The sequence below is a fragment of the Capra hircus genome, chromosome 12, assembly GCF_001704415.2.
Source record: "Capra hircus breed San Clemente chromosome 12, ASM170441v1, whole genome shotgun sequence".
In the NCBI taxonomy this organism is placed as follows: Eukaryota; Metazoa; Chordata; class Mammalia; order Artiodactyla; family Bovidae; genus Capra; species Capra hircus.
In genome coordinates, this window is record NC_030819.1 from 16,270,573 (window position 1) to 16,286,680 (window position 16,108).

The window sequence follows — 16,108 nt, forward strand, 5'->3', positions numbered from 1 at the left end:
AGTTATGGACCACAACAACCCTCTCAACTTCCTTTCCCTCTATAAAAGAGTTCTCCTTCCCTTGCCCTTTGGAGACTTGCATGTGACTCACCATGGTTGCAGACACTGAATTGCAATTCTCTGCTGACCCCAAATAAACCCACCTTTGCTGGAGAAATATCTGATAGTCTATGTGCTTTGGGTCAACAGAGAAAGGGAGTCAACACATTGGGAGACACCTGGAAGACTCAGTAAGACAAATTATCCACTTGACACACCTGAATGGACACTAGTTGACACTTCTCAGGCTGACCAGATGCAGGACTATAAAGATCCCAAAAATCAAGAATAAACTACAGGAGACAAACTTATACTTGTTATACTATTTATTCCACTATAAGGAATTAGTTGTAAATTTTAATGCACCTTTAGTCTGTTCTACATCTTGTTTGGAGCTGTAGTTATTGTATAAAATTGCCAGAACTCATCAAACTAAATGCTTAAGGGAAACAGAGAAAGAGCCCTGGAGAGCTCACCTAGCCTCCATTTACAACACATGGATTTCTGACTGTTAATGAAAAACAACAAGATTAACACATATCATATTCTGAAAATAATGTAAAGAATCCTGGTTTGAAATTAAACATTTCTATACATTCATGATCACTAGTTACTGAAAGCCTAAACCATCTCAGCCCTCAGGCAGTTCACATCCCCTCTCATGTCATCAGCTTCTCTGACAAAAGCCTCCAGAGAGTCTGTCTTGACACCAGTGTCAGTTTCCACATTTGCACTCCCTTTGTAAGTGGAGAGTTTGAAGTAGAAGATAGATGGACCCCGGGCTAGACAACTAGTGTTTGTCAGTTCAGTTCAGTTCAGTCACTCAGTCATGTCCGACTCTGCGACCCCATGAATCACAGCACGCCAGGCCTCCCTGTCCATCACCATCTCCAAGAGTTCACTCAGACTCGCGTCCATCGAGTCAGTGATGCCATCCAGCCATCTCATCCTCAGTCGACACCTTCTCCTCCCGCCCCCAATCCCTCCCAGCATCAAAGTCTTTTCCAATGCGTCAACTCTTCTCATGAGGTGGCCAAAGTACTGGAGTTTCAGCGTTAGCATCATTCCTTCCAAAGAAATCCCAGAGTTGATCTCCTTCAGAATGGACTGGCTGGATCTCCTTGCAGTCCAAGGGACTCTCAAGAGTCTTCTCCAACACCACCCTTCAAAAGCATCAATTCTTTGGCGCTCAGCCTTCTTCACAGTCCAACTCTCACATGCATACATGACCACAGGAAAAACGATAGCCTTGACTAGACGGATCTTAATCGGCAAAGTAATGTCTCTACTTTTGAATATGCTATCTAGGTTAGTCATAACTTTTCTTCTAAGGAGTAAGCATCTTTTAATTTCATGGCTGCAGTCACCATCTGCAGTGATTTTGGAGCCCCCAAAAATAAAGTCTGACACTGTTTCCAGTGTTTCTCCATCTATTTCCCATGGAGTCAGGGGCAGCGGCCTAGAGTGTCAGGCTGCGACAGTGCAGGAACGGCCAAAAGGAGCTACCCCATGGCCGAGATCAGGGGTGATGGCCGAGAGGAGCCACCCCAAGTCTGAGGCCAGGGGCGGCGGCCAGGAGGAGCTACCCCGCGTCGGAGGCCAGGGGCCACGTCCGAGGCCAGGGGCAGCACCCGAGGCCAGGGGCAGCAGCAGGAAGGAGCAACCCAACGCCCGAGGCTAGGGCAGCGACCTGGAGGAGCAACCCCACACCCAAGGCCAGGGGCGGCAGCCAGGAGGAGCAACCCCACATCCAAGGAGTGGTGGCTGTGTGGGAGCAGGAGGGCCTAGAGGAGCCATCCCAAGGTGAAGGTCCGGAAGGGCGGGCAGGAGGAGATACCCCTCATCCAAGGTAAGGAGCAGCAGCTGTGCTTTGCTGGAGCAGCCGTGAAGAGATACCCCACGCCCAAGTAAGATGGTAAGTGTTGCAAGAGGGCATCAGAGGGCAGACACACTGAAACCACACTCACAGAAATCTAGTCAATCTAATCACACTAGGACCACAGCCTTGTCTAACTCAATGAAACTAAGCCATGTCCGCGAGGCAACCCAAGATGGGCAGGTAACGGTGGAAAGGTCTGACAGAATGTCGTCCACTGGAGAAGGGAATGGCAAACCACTTCAGTATTCTTGCCTTGAGAACCACATGAACAGTATGAAAACGCAAAATGATAGGATACTGAAAGAGGTACTGTCCAGGTCAGTAGGTGCCCAGTATGCCACTGGAGATCAGTGGAGAAATAACTCCAGAAAGAATGAAGGGATGGAGCCAAAGCAAAAACAATACCCAGCTGTGGATGTAACTGGTGATAGAAGCAAGGTCTGATGCTGTAAAGAGCAATATTGCATAGGAACCTGGAATGTCAGGTCCATGGATCAAGGCAAATTGGAAGTGGTCAAACAGGAGATGGCAAGAGTGAACGTCGACATTCTAGGAATCAGTGAACTAAAATGGACTGGAATGGGTGAATTTAACTCAGATGACCATTATATCTACTACTGCGGGCAGGAATCCTTCAGAAGTGTTTGTCAAGAGGAGTAAAATTCAAGCTTTGTTCTCACCCAAACACTCCAGTGACAAAGCTAGTGGTAAAAGTGGAGCTCTGCTAAAACAAAAAGATAAGGTGCCCACTCCTGAGGTCAAGGGAAACTTTCCCTTCCACACATGCACAGAAGACTCCTTAGAGTTAGAAAAGGGAGGGAACTTCACCCCATAATAAGTATAGACATGCACCTATAGGCCTTTGCAGTGGGATCCATCTTGGCAAAATCTCGGGGAGGGTCCAAGGACCAGTCAGGTGTGAAGAAAGAAACAAGATAACAAGTAAACAAAGACCCACACAACTGCACTCATCTCACACACAATCAAAATAATGCTCAAAGTTTTCCAAGTCAGGCTTTAACAGCACCTGAACCAAGAACTTCCAGATGTTCAAGTTGTATTTTAAAAAGGCAGAGGAACCAGAGATCAAATTGCCAATATCTGTGATCATAGAAAAAGCAAGAGAATTCTGGAAAAATGTCTACTTCTCCTTCATTGACTATGCTAAAGCCTTTAACTGTGTGGATCACAACAAACTCAGGAAAATTCTTAAAGAGATGGGAATACCCGATCACCTTACCTGCCTCCTGAGAAACCTGTATGCAGGTCAAGAAGTAACAGTTAGAATTGGACATGGCACAAACTGGTTCCAAATTAGGAAAGGAGTACATCAAAGCTGTATATTGCCACCCTGCTTATTTAACTTATATGCAGAGTAAGGCTTCTTAGAACCCAAAAGTCTCCAATTTCTGGAGGAACCAGCCCCCCACCTCAAAAAAAGAAAACTATTTCATTTTATTCACAGAGGGATAATTTACCAAATTGCTAAAAGTCATGAGTAACTTGAGGGGAAGACTTCCCTGTATCTGGAAAACAGATCAAAACCAATAGCATTCCAGAAAAAAAAAAACATAAACATTATAACCACATTCACCAGTTTACTTGGTAATCAATACCTTCATTAATTTCTTTAGAAGCCATCACGTTTTCCATTAGGATTCTTAATGCGGTACCAGTTTAGCAGTATCATTTAAAATTTATCAGAGACCTGCACTTGTCAAAAAGTCCTATGAATGTCATGTTGATGTATGGCAAAACCAATATAATATTATAAAGGAATTCAGTTCAGTCACTCAGTCGTGTCCGACTCTTTGCGACCCCATGAATTGCAGCACGCCAGGCCTCCCTGTCCATCACCAACTCCCGGAGTGCACTCAGACTCATGTCCATCAAGTCAGTGATGCCATCCAGCCATCTCATCCTCTGTTGTCCCCTTCTCCTCCTGCCCCCAATCCCTCCCAGCATCAGAGTCTTTTCCAATGAGTCAACTCTTCGCATGAGGTGGCCAAAGTACCGGAGTTTCAGCGTTAGCATCATTCCTTCCAGAGAAATCCCAGAGTTGATCTCCTTCAGAATGGACTGGTTGGATCTCCTTGCAGTCCAAGGGACTCTCAAGAGTCTTCTCCAACACCACAGTTCAAAAGCATCAATTCTTCAGCACTCAGCCTTCTTCACAGTCCATCTCTCACATCCATACGTGACCACTGGAAAAACCATAGCCTTGACAAGATGGACGTTAGTCGACAAAGTAATGTCTCTGCTTTTGAATATGCTATCTAGGTTGGTCATAACTTTCCTTCCAAGGAGTAAGCATCTTTTAATTTCATGGCTGCAATCACCATCTGTAGTGATTTTGGAGCCCCCCAAAATAAAGTCTGACACTGTTTCCAGTGTTTCTCCATCTGTTTCCCATGAAGTAATATAAAGCAATTAACCTCCAATTAAAATAAATAAATTTGTATTTTTTTTAAAAAGTCCTATGAAGCTTCTTGAAGATGAGGCACTTTAGCAAAAGCATCAGAACAGTCTATAAACAGTAGAGTTAAAAGGCACAGTTAAAGACTTAATTACAATGTAACAACTAGATTATGACTAGTAACATTTTATCAGAAGATATTCAAATTTTAGAACCTATATATAATTTCTGTGATATTTATATTAATAATATTTATCCATACTATATAATCTGAGGGGGTTAAAATTCATTTGACAATGCTTCCTGTATAATTTAACATACAAACCAATCCTAGTCAAAATTTTTTTTCTCTGAAATGGTTCAGAGGCTCTCTGAAGCAACCGAAAGTTAGCTGAAGTCAAAAGAATTTTGGAATTTGGTAGTAAGTCTGTAAAAAATATCAAAAAGTTTTCAAAACATTTGGTCAGATAGAATCATAGTCCACTGTGCCCAGCAATCCCACTACTGGACATATACCCTGAGAAAACCATAATTGAAAAAGATACATGTATTCCAATGTTCATTGCAGCACTATTAACAATAGTTAGGACATGGAAGCTGCCGGGGGCCAGTGTGAGGAACTCCGCCCATGGCAAAGGTCATGAGGAATGAGGCTAGGCATACGCAAAGGCGTGATCAAGCCTCAGGAAACCCCCTGTTCCCGAGCATCTAACCCCAAAACCAGAGTCTGTTTTATGCTCTCACCTACACCTCTGACTTTACGGGGGGCTCTCCCCCATAACTGTTTCTCTCGGAGAAGGAGTAAACGTGCAGCTCCAAGGCAATAAAAATTCTTGGGCGTGACAGAGTGTTTCAGCTTACGGACTCCTCTGAAGGTTATCTAGCCCACCTGTATAGGTTCGTCCAGCCACATGTGATTGTTCACAGCCTCCCAATCTGAGAGGCATGAGATGTTTTAGACTTACTAAAGGCAAATTCTTTTGGGGAGTTAGAAATTATTAGTATAATGGGTTGGTTAGGAATTATATTGGTGAAGGGTTTTTCATTTGTTGTGTCAATAATTGCTGCTAATTCCCTGCTCTGGGTGGGACAAGGATGTTTCAGGTCAAACCTCTCTGCTGACAGACTAGCTTGTGTGACAGGATTATCCATACTGCTGCCACTAGGCACATGATTGTTTACTACCTCTCAACCATAAACAGCACAGAGAGTTTTGGAGTATTTTGAGAGTCTTAATTAGCATAGGACTTTTTCTTCTTGTTGAGTCAATGATTGCCGCCAGGCCTCTATATCCTTAGGCACCTGGAAATATATTAATCAATGTATTTGGAATATAGCAAAGGAAATATAGTAGTTTTTGATGTTAGCAATACTAGACTTTTTGAGTTAATGGATTTTCTCTTTTGTAATAGATCACTGTACTTTGTTATAAATCACTGTGTCCTTGCTATGTAAAAATGTAACTTTATCATATCTAAAGACTAAGTAGATCTTAGGGGAGCATTGGTGAAAGGATTTTCATTTGTTGGGCTGATGTTTGCTGCTAAATCTCCATGTTCCCTACACTTATAATGAATATAACTAGCATATAGGAGAAATAAGTATTAACGTTTAAGCATATAGGAGAAATAAGTATTAACCTTTAAGACTAATCAAGTTAACCTTGGGTTAAATAAATTCCTTTCTTGATTGTAACTCACTACACCCTCACCCTATAGGAATGTAACTTTATTTGGAGGGTGGTGCCTGGTTTAAGAAAAAACACCCTTGGAAGAAATAAGTTTTTTGGTTATCAGAAAGAAAGGATCATAAAATGTCAGCAGGTCTCACTCATGGCCAGAAGATGACGTAATATACCTAAGACCTTTTTTTTATACATTTATGTGAAGCACCTGATTTTGATAAAGGTCAGGACTGCTGACCTCTGCGTGACTCTGTATTCATCCCTATGTGTAACAAAAGGTATATAAGCAAACCCAAAAATAAAGAAATTGGATCAGTTTCCGGAAAGACTGATTCCCCCATGTCGCTTCTTTCTTGCTCCCGTTTTTCTGGCTGAATTCCCATCTGGAGCATGGATGCTATTCCATGTAATCCTAGTTATTCAGCCTCCTTTTCTCCACTAATCTTCCTACTGCACTATCCATTTCTAATCTCTCTATATCTGTGATTAAATATGTATTTTTCCAAAGACGCCAACTCCGTCCCCCCACCTTTGAATCACCCTGGATCCACCGGGGCTGGACCCCGGCAGGAAGCAACATAAATGTCCATCAACAGATGAATGCATAAAGAAGTTGTGGTACATATATGCAATGGAATATTACTCAGCCATAAAAAGGAACACATTTGAGACTGTTCTAATGAGGTGGATGAACCCAGAGCCTGTTACGCAGACTGAAGTCAGAAAGACGAAAACAAATATTGTATTTTAATGCATATATATATATATGGAATCTACAAAGATGGTACTGATGAACCTATTTGCAAGGCAGAAATGGAGACACAGACATAGAGAACACACTTGTGGACAAAGTGAGGGAAGGAGAGGATGGGATTAATTGAGAGAATAACAAGGAAACAGATATATTACCATATGTAAAATAGATAACCAGTGGGAATTTACTGTATGACAACTCAGGGAGCTCAAGCTGGTGCTCTGTGTCAACCTAGAGGGGTGGATGCAGTGGGAAGTAGGAGAGAGGTTCAAGAGGAAGAGGACATATATATACCTATGGCTGATTCATGTCAATGTATGGCACAAACCAACAAGATATTGTAAAGCAATTATCCTCCAATCAAAAATAAATAATTTTAAAAAAAGAATCATAGGTCACTGTGAATATTTACAAACAAATACAGGTCACTTAAAGGCAATGAAGTTCACAAAATCTGTTATCAAAAGCAGCATTCTAAGTAAAACTTATTTTCTTAGCAGAGTGGAAACAAATCTAATACTGTACCAGCCTACTTTTAATAACAAAATCCATTTACTTAATCAAGTTTAACCTAACCTCAGTTCTGGAGAAGGAAATGGCAATCCACTCCAGTACTATTGCCTGGAAAATCCCATGGACAGAAAAGCCTGGTAGGCTACAGTCCATGGGGTTGCACAGAGTCGGACACGACTGAGCAACTTCACTTTCACTTTCACTTTCAACCTCAGTTCAACCATGTATAAAACTCCTTTTTCTACTCAAAACATATTTCCTACTATATACTGATATGTTTCTTTTATTATTTTTAGCAGCTTAACTTCTATGCAGAGTACATCATGAGAAACGCTGGACTGGAAGAAACACAGCTGGAATCAAGATTGCCAGGAGAAATATCAATAACCTCAGATATGCAGGTGACACCACCCTTATGGCAGAAAGTGAAGAGGAACTAAAAAGCCTCTTGATGAAAGTAAAAGAGGAGCGTGAAAAAGTTGGCTTAAAGCTCAACATTCAGAAAATGAAGATCATGACATCTGGTCCCATCACTCCATGGGAAATAGACGGGGAAACAGTGGAAACAGTGCCAGACTTTATTTTGGGGGGCTCCAAAATCACTGCAGATGGCGATTGCAGCCATGAAGTTAAAAGATGCTTACTCCTTGGAAGAGAAGTTATGAGCAACCTAGATAGCATATTCAAAAGCAGAGACATTACTTTGCCGACTAAGGTCCGTCTTGTCAAGGCTATGGTTTTTCCAGTGGCCATGTATGGATGTGAGAGTTGGACTGTGAAGAAGGCTGAGCGCCGAAGAATTGATGCTTTTGAACTGTGGTGTTGGAGAAGACTCTTGAGAGTCCCTTGGACTGCAAGGAGATCCAACCAGTCCATTCTGAAGGAGATCAACTCTGGGATTTCTCTGGAAGGAATGATGCTAACGCTGAAACTCCAGTACTTTGGCCACCTCATGCGAAGAGTTGACTCATTGGCGAAGACTTTGATGCTGGGAGGGATTGGGGGCAGGAGGAGAAGGGGACAACAGAGGATGAGATGGCTGGATGGTATCACTGACTCGATAGACATGAGTCTTAGTGAACTCTGGGAGTTGGTGATAGACAGGGAGGCCTGGCGTGCTGCAATTCATGGGGTCGCAAAGAGTCGGACACGACTAAGCGACTGAACTGAACTGAACTGAACTTAGAGTCCCTTGGAGTGCAAGGAGATCCAACCAGTCCATTCTGAAGGAGATCAGCCCTGGGATTTCTTTGGAAGGAATGATGTTAAAGCTGAAACTCCAATACTTTGGCCATCTCATGTGAAGAGTTGACTCATTGGAAAAGACTCTGATGCTGGAAGGGATTGGGGGCAGGAGGAGAAGGGGACATGAGGATAAGATGGCTGAATGGCATCACTGACTCGATGGACGTGAGTCTGAGTGAACTCCAGGAGTTGGTGATGGACAGGGAGGCCTGGCGTGCTGCGATTCATGGGGTCTCAAAGAGTCAGACACGACTGAACGACTGAACTGAACTGAGTCACATGTTTAAAATAGAATCCTCAACTCTTAAAAATCTTACTAATTCCTAGTGAAAACCAAGTAGCAAGTAATTGTGACCTGTTTGTCATACCAGCACTTCCTGATTGGAAACTTATGCTTTTTTTTTCCTTTCCTGCTAAGTCACTTCAGTCATGTCTGACTCTGTGCAACCCCATAGACGGCAGCCCACCAGGCTCCCCAGTCCCTGGGATTCTCCAGGCAAGAACACTGGAGTGGGTTGCCATTTCCTTTCCTAACAAGGCAAATAAAGGTAGATCAACTTAGACCTGCCCAGCAACAAATGTTCCAATATTTTATCCTATTTGAAATGGCACAGATAGTCACTGAATTCTTATTATTCAGCTTTAGTTTCAGGTTATCAAAATCCAAAGAGATTTGAGATGATGTTTTCAAAATATAAGTATTGCTATAGAGTTTACCTTTTATCATATCAAGTTATTTTCTTGTTGACAAATGCTTATGTCAATCAAACTAACAAGCTTAAGCTAGCTTCAGTAGTACATAATTCAGTACTAAATATTACCCAGATCATATGAACCTGCAATATATTTGGCCAATGTTTTACAGATTTGCAAGTAGTATTTAATTTGTAAGGGTTTACTTTTAAGTCAATTAAGTAGAGCTCATTTATGAATTAATTTTTACCTAAGGATGGCACCAGAGATCTCAGTTTTTCTGCTTGAGTTTAAAAAGGCCTTTCTCTCAAAACTTCCTTGGTGGCCCGTGTTAAGAATCTGCCTGCCAGTGCAGGAAACAGGGGTTTGATCCCTAGTCCAGGAACTACGATCCCACATGCCGTGGGGCGACTAAGCCTGAGCATCACAACTGCTGAGCCTGCCTGCTTTACAACAACTCGCATGCCCTAGAACCTGTGTTCCACAAGAGGAGAAGCCACCTCCATGAGAAGCCCATGCACCACAGCTCAAAAGCAGCCCCTGCCCACTGCAATTAAAGAAAGCTCACATGCAGCAACAAGGACCCCATATGTCTCAACAAAGACCCAGAACAGCCAAATAAATAAATATAAATAACTTGCTAAAAAAGTTTTTTTAGGCCTTTCTCTATTTTTTCTCCATGAGAGCCCAAGTTAGATTATTTACCTCTCATGGTGAGGTAGAAATTGCTAGGCAGTCAGTGTAGGTCTGAGACCTCAGTTCCTTTTTTTAATTGCAACCCTCTCAAATAAACATCTCAATCCATTAACCTAAAGCTATACTTATTCCAGTTTCCAGACACCCAAAAGAATGCCACCTCAGTCTGGCTAGTCATAAAATATCCAGACCCAAGACAGGACAATCATTACCTGTTGTCCAATTTATCAAGAAGAAAAATACCGGATGAACCATTAACTCTTAACCCATACATCTAGTCTTTAAACAGTGGCCCGGGGTCATGAGAAAGAATCACAAGAATGGCAACTCAATGTCTAAAAGAACTGAAAAACTGAGGATCAAAAAAAACCATAAAGATGACAAACTGTACATAGGGGCCTTCAAACTGATTGGTCAAAGATTACATATGTCAGGGACACGAGCCAATCAAAAAGGAACAGATCAATACTAATAAAGACATGAACTGTTGTAATTCTCACCTTTTGGGGCACTCTCAGTGTCTATGCTGGGGATTTGTACTTTTCTTTACCTTAAAATAAATCCTGCTTATTTGCTACCATGAGTGTTTGCATGTTCGTGAAGTTCATTCTTGGACTTCATGAACAAGAACTCAGATTCCCATTTCAAAGGTACAGGGAGAAATACAAACTCCTTTTATTAATGGAAATTGAAGAGTTCCCAGCTTTGCAAATATACCCACCAAGGGGATTATAAGATAGAACTATCAAAGTATAGCTTTGATCATCCATACTTAATTATCCATAGCTAATGTTATTATTGGAGAAGGCAATGTCAACCCACTCCAGTACTCTTGCCTGGGAAATCCCATGGATGGAGGAGCCTGGTAGGCTGCAGTCCATGGGGTCACTAAGAGTCAGACACGACTGGGCTACTTCACTTTCACTTTTCACTTTCATGCATTGGAGAAGCAAATGGCAACCCACTCCAGTGTTCTTGCCTGGAGAATCCCAAGGACGGGGGAGCCTGGTGGGCTGCTGTCTGTGGGGTTGCACAGAGCCGGACGTGAATGAAGCGACTTAGCAGTTATTACTATCAAATGTCAAACAAACAATTCAAAGAGGTCTCTCAGGGTCACAGTTTCCTAGTCCAAAATTAGAAGTCTTCATCTTCCCATTTCCAAGCACATACACTTTGAAACTCACAAACAGAACATGCTTGGAGAGTTCCTTGCCCTGCTATTGCAGCAAAAATAGAAATGAAGTTTTTCCTCTCCTGAAAACAAGGGAAGTAAGAAGAACAGTGAACAGTCTAGGGAAGAACAGGGACAGGCCTGAAAGAGTTAGTCACTTCTAATTTTACTTTAACTGTTACTAACCTGTAGTGTAACCAGAAGCTAACCTATCACCCCCTAATACTAGGTAAATTACACCCTGCAATTGGTATTTGCTCTCCGTGACCTCTCTTACAGAAAACTACCCTTTACAGTTGTTTGCATTTCAGAAAGAAGACTGCAGGCCAAAAATCCAGAGACAAGTGGACCCCAGTTACCAGGCTGCCTGATGCCAGCTGTGACTGTTTTGAAATAATGCAGGAACAAAAAAAAAATGCAAAAACTTCACTGTGCTGTGTGTGTTCAGTCATGTCTGACTCTTTGCAAACCCATGGACTATGGCCCATCAGGCTCCTCTGTCCATGGAGTCTTCCAGGCAAGAATGTGAAGTGGGTTTTCATTTCCTACTCTAGGGGATCTTCCTGACCCAGGGATCAAACCCACCTGTCTTGCATCTTCTGAATTGGCGGGCAGATTCTTTACCACTGCGCCACCTTGGAAGCCCAAAAACATCATTACTCTGAACTTTATCATTTACCCTAAGACCACAAGAGCCAGGCTACATAAAGTCTCTTGGGTTCCCCGGGGTAGGGGTACATGGCTCTTGAGGCATTAGCCTGCTGTGTTCTTCCCTCTGCTGGCTGATTTTTAAAGCCATCTTTCTATTCTCTCCAAACTCTGTCTCCATATTTTTTTATTTGGCATCAGTAGGCAGAGAAAGCCAAGATTTTGGCTGTAGCACTGCCTGAAGTAAGGAGACAGTTGCCTACTTTGCTACCATATAAGGTAACCGTATCCATATTCCTTCCTCTAGGCCCCTCTTTTCCTTAAGAGCCACCAAATAACCCAGAAATGCAGCTAGACAAACTGAACACCACAATGGAAAAAAGCATAGGAACTCCCATCCCCCTGAGGTCCTCTAGGTGGTCCCATAAAGAGGAAATATCAGAATATAAAGGAAAGAGGAAAAGATTGGGTTCTCAGCACAAAAAAATCTAATAATCACCCAAGTGTGAGCAAAGCCCAAAGGCTGAGACCCACCTAGTTAATAGTCTCAGCTACTAGATGGAAAACCTGAAGTTTTAGGGACTTCCCTGGTGGTTCAATGGTTAAGAGTCTGAACTTCCACTGCAAGGAGTGTGGGTTCAATCCCTGGTTGGGGAACTAAAATCCCAGCAGGCCCCACAGCATGGCCTAAGAGAGTGGGAGAAGAGTTTCACCTCTGAGCCCTTTTTCATCTATGTTTCCTCCCAGCTCAAGGACCTTCAGTGCTTTCAAGAACAAAGGACTCCAGAGCAGGACTATAACAGTGAAGAAAAAATTAGATTCCATGTTAGATCTGTTTCTTTCATTTTAACCTTTGTATTCTATTGATTTTGCTACAAGTTAATCAGGAAAGGGATGTCTACAGCTCAAAGTAGATACAATGGCCCCTCAAGTCTTAACGTTAAACTAAAATACCTTTGTTTAGCTCACAGGAAACATCCTGACCCAGACCATCTATGAATGGCTTCAGGAGGAAAGATATTAACACATCCCCTCTCAGAGGAAACCAGGAGATATTTGCAATAACTTAACGACCTTTGGGGGTTTCCCAGGTGGCTCAGTGATAAAGAAAGTGAAAGTGAAAGTGAAGTTGCTCAGTTGTGTCTGACTCTTTCCGACCGGTGGACTGTAGCCCACCAAGCTCCTCCGTCCATGGGATTCTCCAGGCAAGAGTATTGGAGTGGGTTGCCATTTCCTTATCCAAGTGATAAAGAAACTACCTGCCAATGCAGAAGATGTGGGTTTGATCCCTGGGTGGGGAAGATCCTGTGGAGAAGGAAATGGCAACCCTCACCAGTATTCTTGCCTGGGAAATCACATGGACAGAGGAGCCTGGCAGGCTACAGTCCATGGGGTCACAAAAGAGTCAGACATGACTTAGCAACTCAACAACAACAAATGGCCTTTCTACTTTACCGCCTCACTTCCCTCCTTTTTGTTCTATAAAGGAAACTAGTGTCCAAACCTTGGTAAAATGGTTTTCTAGGACATTAATCTGCAGTCTACTCAGACTTCTGACTTTCCAAATAGAGTGACTAACCCTTGCCCAAACAACCCCTCTCCCAATTTATTGGCCTGTCCTGGGGCAATGAGAAGGAGGTCTAACTAGGTAACGGGACCACCTGCTTCAAGACCGTGTACCACTTCCTTAAAGGCTAGAGATAAGACCCCACAGGCTTCAGGAACCCCATCCCCAGGGTTGTCCTCAAAGGAGGAAGCAGAAATACTAGCAAGTAAGGAAATGCTCAGTTGCTCAGTCGTGTCAGACTCTTTGTGACCCCATGGACTGTAGCCTCACAGGCTCCCCTGTCCATGGGATTCTCCAGGCAAGAACACTGGAGTGGGTTGCCATTTCCTACTCCAAATTAAGAAAAGGGGCTGGTCAAATACATTCTTCAGTGGTGGCTGTGTGTCCCAGGCAAAAGCAAAACGTGTTCAAGAATACTGTTCCCATTCGTTAAATACAAAATAACTGTTTTTCACCCACATGAAATCTGCCACAACCAAATACCAGAATATACAGTAACAGGTGTACGGGGAGAGAGGGAGACATGGTCACAGACACAGAGACGAACGGGCCGGGTGAAGTTTGAACTCAGCTGTCACCCAAGGAATATGCGAAAAGGTGGGGACATTATTGGAAGATGACAACAGTCCAGGGCACTAATTAGATAAAGGAAGCTGTTCATAAGCTGCTTGTTTGGAGGGTAAATGAGTGCAACTTTAGTTCAGAACTGCGAACCCCGGAGCTGTAACTGGGGAAGCCGTCTAAGGATGAAGTGTGGGGATCCAGTCCTTCTCCAGCTGGGCGGTGACTCTCCCAGGGCACCGTCCCAGCCTCCCGCTCCCGGGAACTGGAGGTTAGCGGGCCTTCGAGTGGAAAGAGATGCGCCCCAGTCACCAGGTCCCTGGCACCCTGCCCACCTCCGTCAGGTTCCCGCCCGCCGCGCGCGCCCAGGCGCAGGCAGAAATCACCCCGCCGGCGTGGGAGGGCTCCACCAAAAGCAAGAAGCCGGGCAGTAGGAGCGCCCCCGGAAAGCGCTCCCTCGTCCCGACCCTCGGTCCCGGGAAAAGCGCCTGCATCTCAGCTCAGGCAGGGCGCTCACCAGAATACCAGGCGTGAGCAGAGGTTCGCGTCCTGCAGTGGGTTGGGCTTCCCCTCCGGGAACACATGCAACATCTTGCTGGCCGAGGGTGCGGGTGCGGGTCGTGGCCGTCCTTGCAATCGCTGCCGCTGTTCCTGTAGGGCCCGACAGAGATGTTGGAGACCTGGCCGCCTCCCCGGTCTGCTTGGCGTGAACTGAGAGCCACCTGCGTCTCTGGGAGTGGAGTGCCAGCTGCCTGTCGGGCCCCGCCCCCCTCCAGGTCGCCGGCTACGCGCCTCTGCCGCAGCTGAGGAGTGCCCGGCCGGGAGCGATGGCAGCGCCGCCCAACCCCCACCCCCAGGCTAGGGAGGATGCTACAAGGAGCCACGCAGGGGGAAGGCAAGGCCATGAGGGCAGCTGATAGAGGTGGGTAAGTGAATTACCCGCCACACTGGGTCCTCCCAGACGCCCGAACCTACTCACCTGAATTCAGACTCTAGCAAAGTGCTTGCTGTGAACCCAGGCACCCACCAAGGAGGTGCAGAGAAGCATAGACCGCCACTCACCCCTACCACGGCCCACCACCCTCGCCGCACCCCGCCGCCTCCGCTGCTTAGAAACGCCCCCCTTCAGCTGTGGATAAGACCTAGAGAAAGCTGGTAAAAGGAGATAGCAGCCCGACCTCTGGGCAAGCTGCCCTCATCAGTACCAAAAAAGGGCACTGTGGGAGAACTGTAGTGGAGCAGCACCTTTCCCAAGGTATGTGCGCCTCCCCACGCCCTTTTCCTCTCTTGTTGTAGAAAAGCTTTACTCTCCCAGGCCTCCCCTGAGTCATAAAAGGCCAACTCAGGATTAATGGTTAAAAGAATGTAAACATATTATCAAAAAATATTTAAACAGTAGATCAGCCATATAACAGTCTATAGTTCCCCCTGAAGAACCTAGTAACAGTCTCTGATGCATATCTTGAGTTGTTTTGCTAGAAACCCCACCAGAGGCAGTTGACTGCAAAAACCCTGACCGCCGGGAGCCTAAGAATTGATGATGCTAAACCCTGTGACACTAGCTTTGTTACCAACCAGTTAAAGAATAGAGCAGTAGCTGATCACACACCCTGAACTCTCTCCTTCACTGTGCTTTTAAAGAGCCTCCCCTGAAATCCATCAGAGAGTTCAGATCTTTTGAGCATGAGCTGCCTGTATTCCTTGCTTTGGCCCTTACAGTAAATCTTTGTCTGCTCTGAACTCCTATGTTTTGGTTTGTTTGGCCTCACTTTGCCTCCAGCCTAGTAACTTGGGTTATGCACAATTTATGGCCAAGCATTTGACCTCAAACAACAGCAGGGTTTAACACAGTTTGTTTGTTGACCTACAAACACATAAGGAAAGATAACAGAAGGTTAGAAAAGCTCAAATGATTTTGGAAGATGAATCCATGCAGTTATTGGGAAAGGCTTTTGGCATCTCACATGTATTGTGTGGGGGATCTCTGTGAGTTTTTGCTGCCCTCTTGGATTGGGAAAGGAGAATATGGGGAGAGAGAGGCTGCCTTATGATTTCTTTCATCATGAGCTCAGGGTCCGGCAGAATAAGAGTGACAGACGGTAAAGCATCTGCCCACAATGCGGGAGACCCAGGCTTGATCCCTCGGTTGGGAAGATCCCCTGGAGAAGGAAATGGCAACCCACTCCAGTACTCTTGCCTAGAAAATTCCATGGATGGAGGAGCCTGGTGGGCTATAGTCTAT

At 44.5% G+C, this 16,108-nt stretch overlaps 1 protein-coding gene across 2 annotated transcripts in view; it reads right to left on the bottom strand.

Moving 5' to 3' along the window:
- LOC102179751 (multidrug resistance-associated protein 4-like) overlaps positions 1 to 14,457 on the bottom strand; it is a 607,813-nt gene extending 593,356 nt beyond the window's left edge. For both annotated transcript variants that reach the window (XM_018056446.1, XM_018056445.1), the window contains exon 1: positions 14,384 to 14,457. In XM_018056446.1, coding sequence (XP_017911935.1) covers positions 14,384 to 14,457 — 74 coding nt within the window. The remainder of the gene's footprint in view (positions 1 to 14,383) is intronic.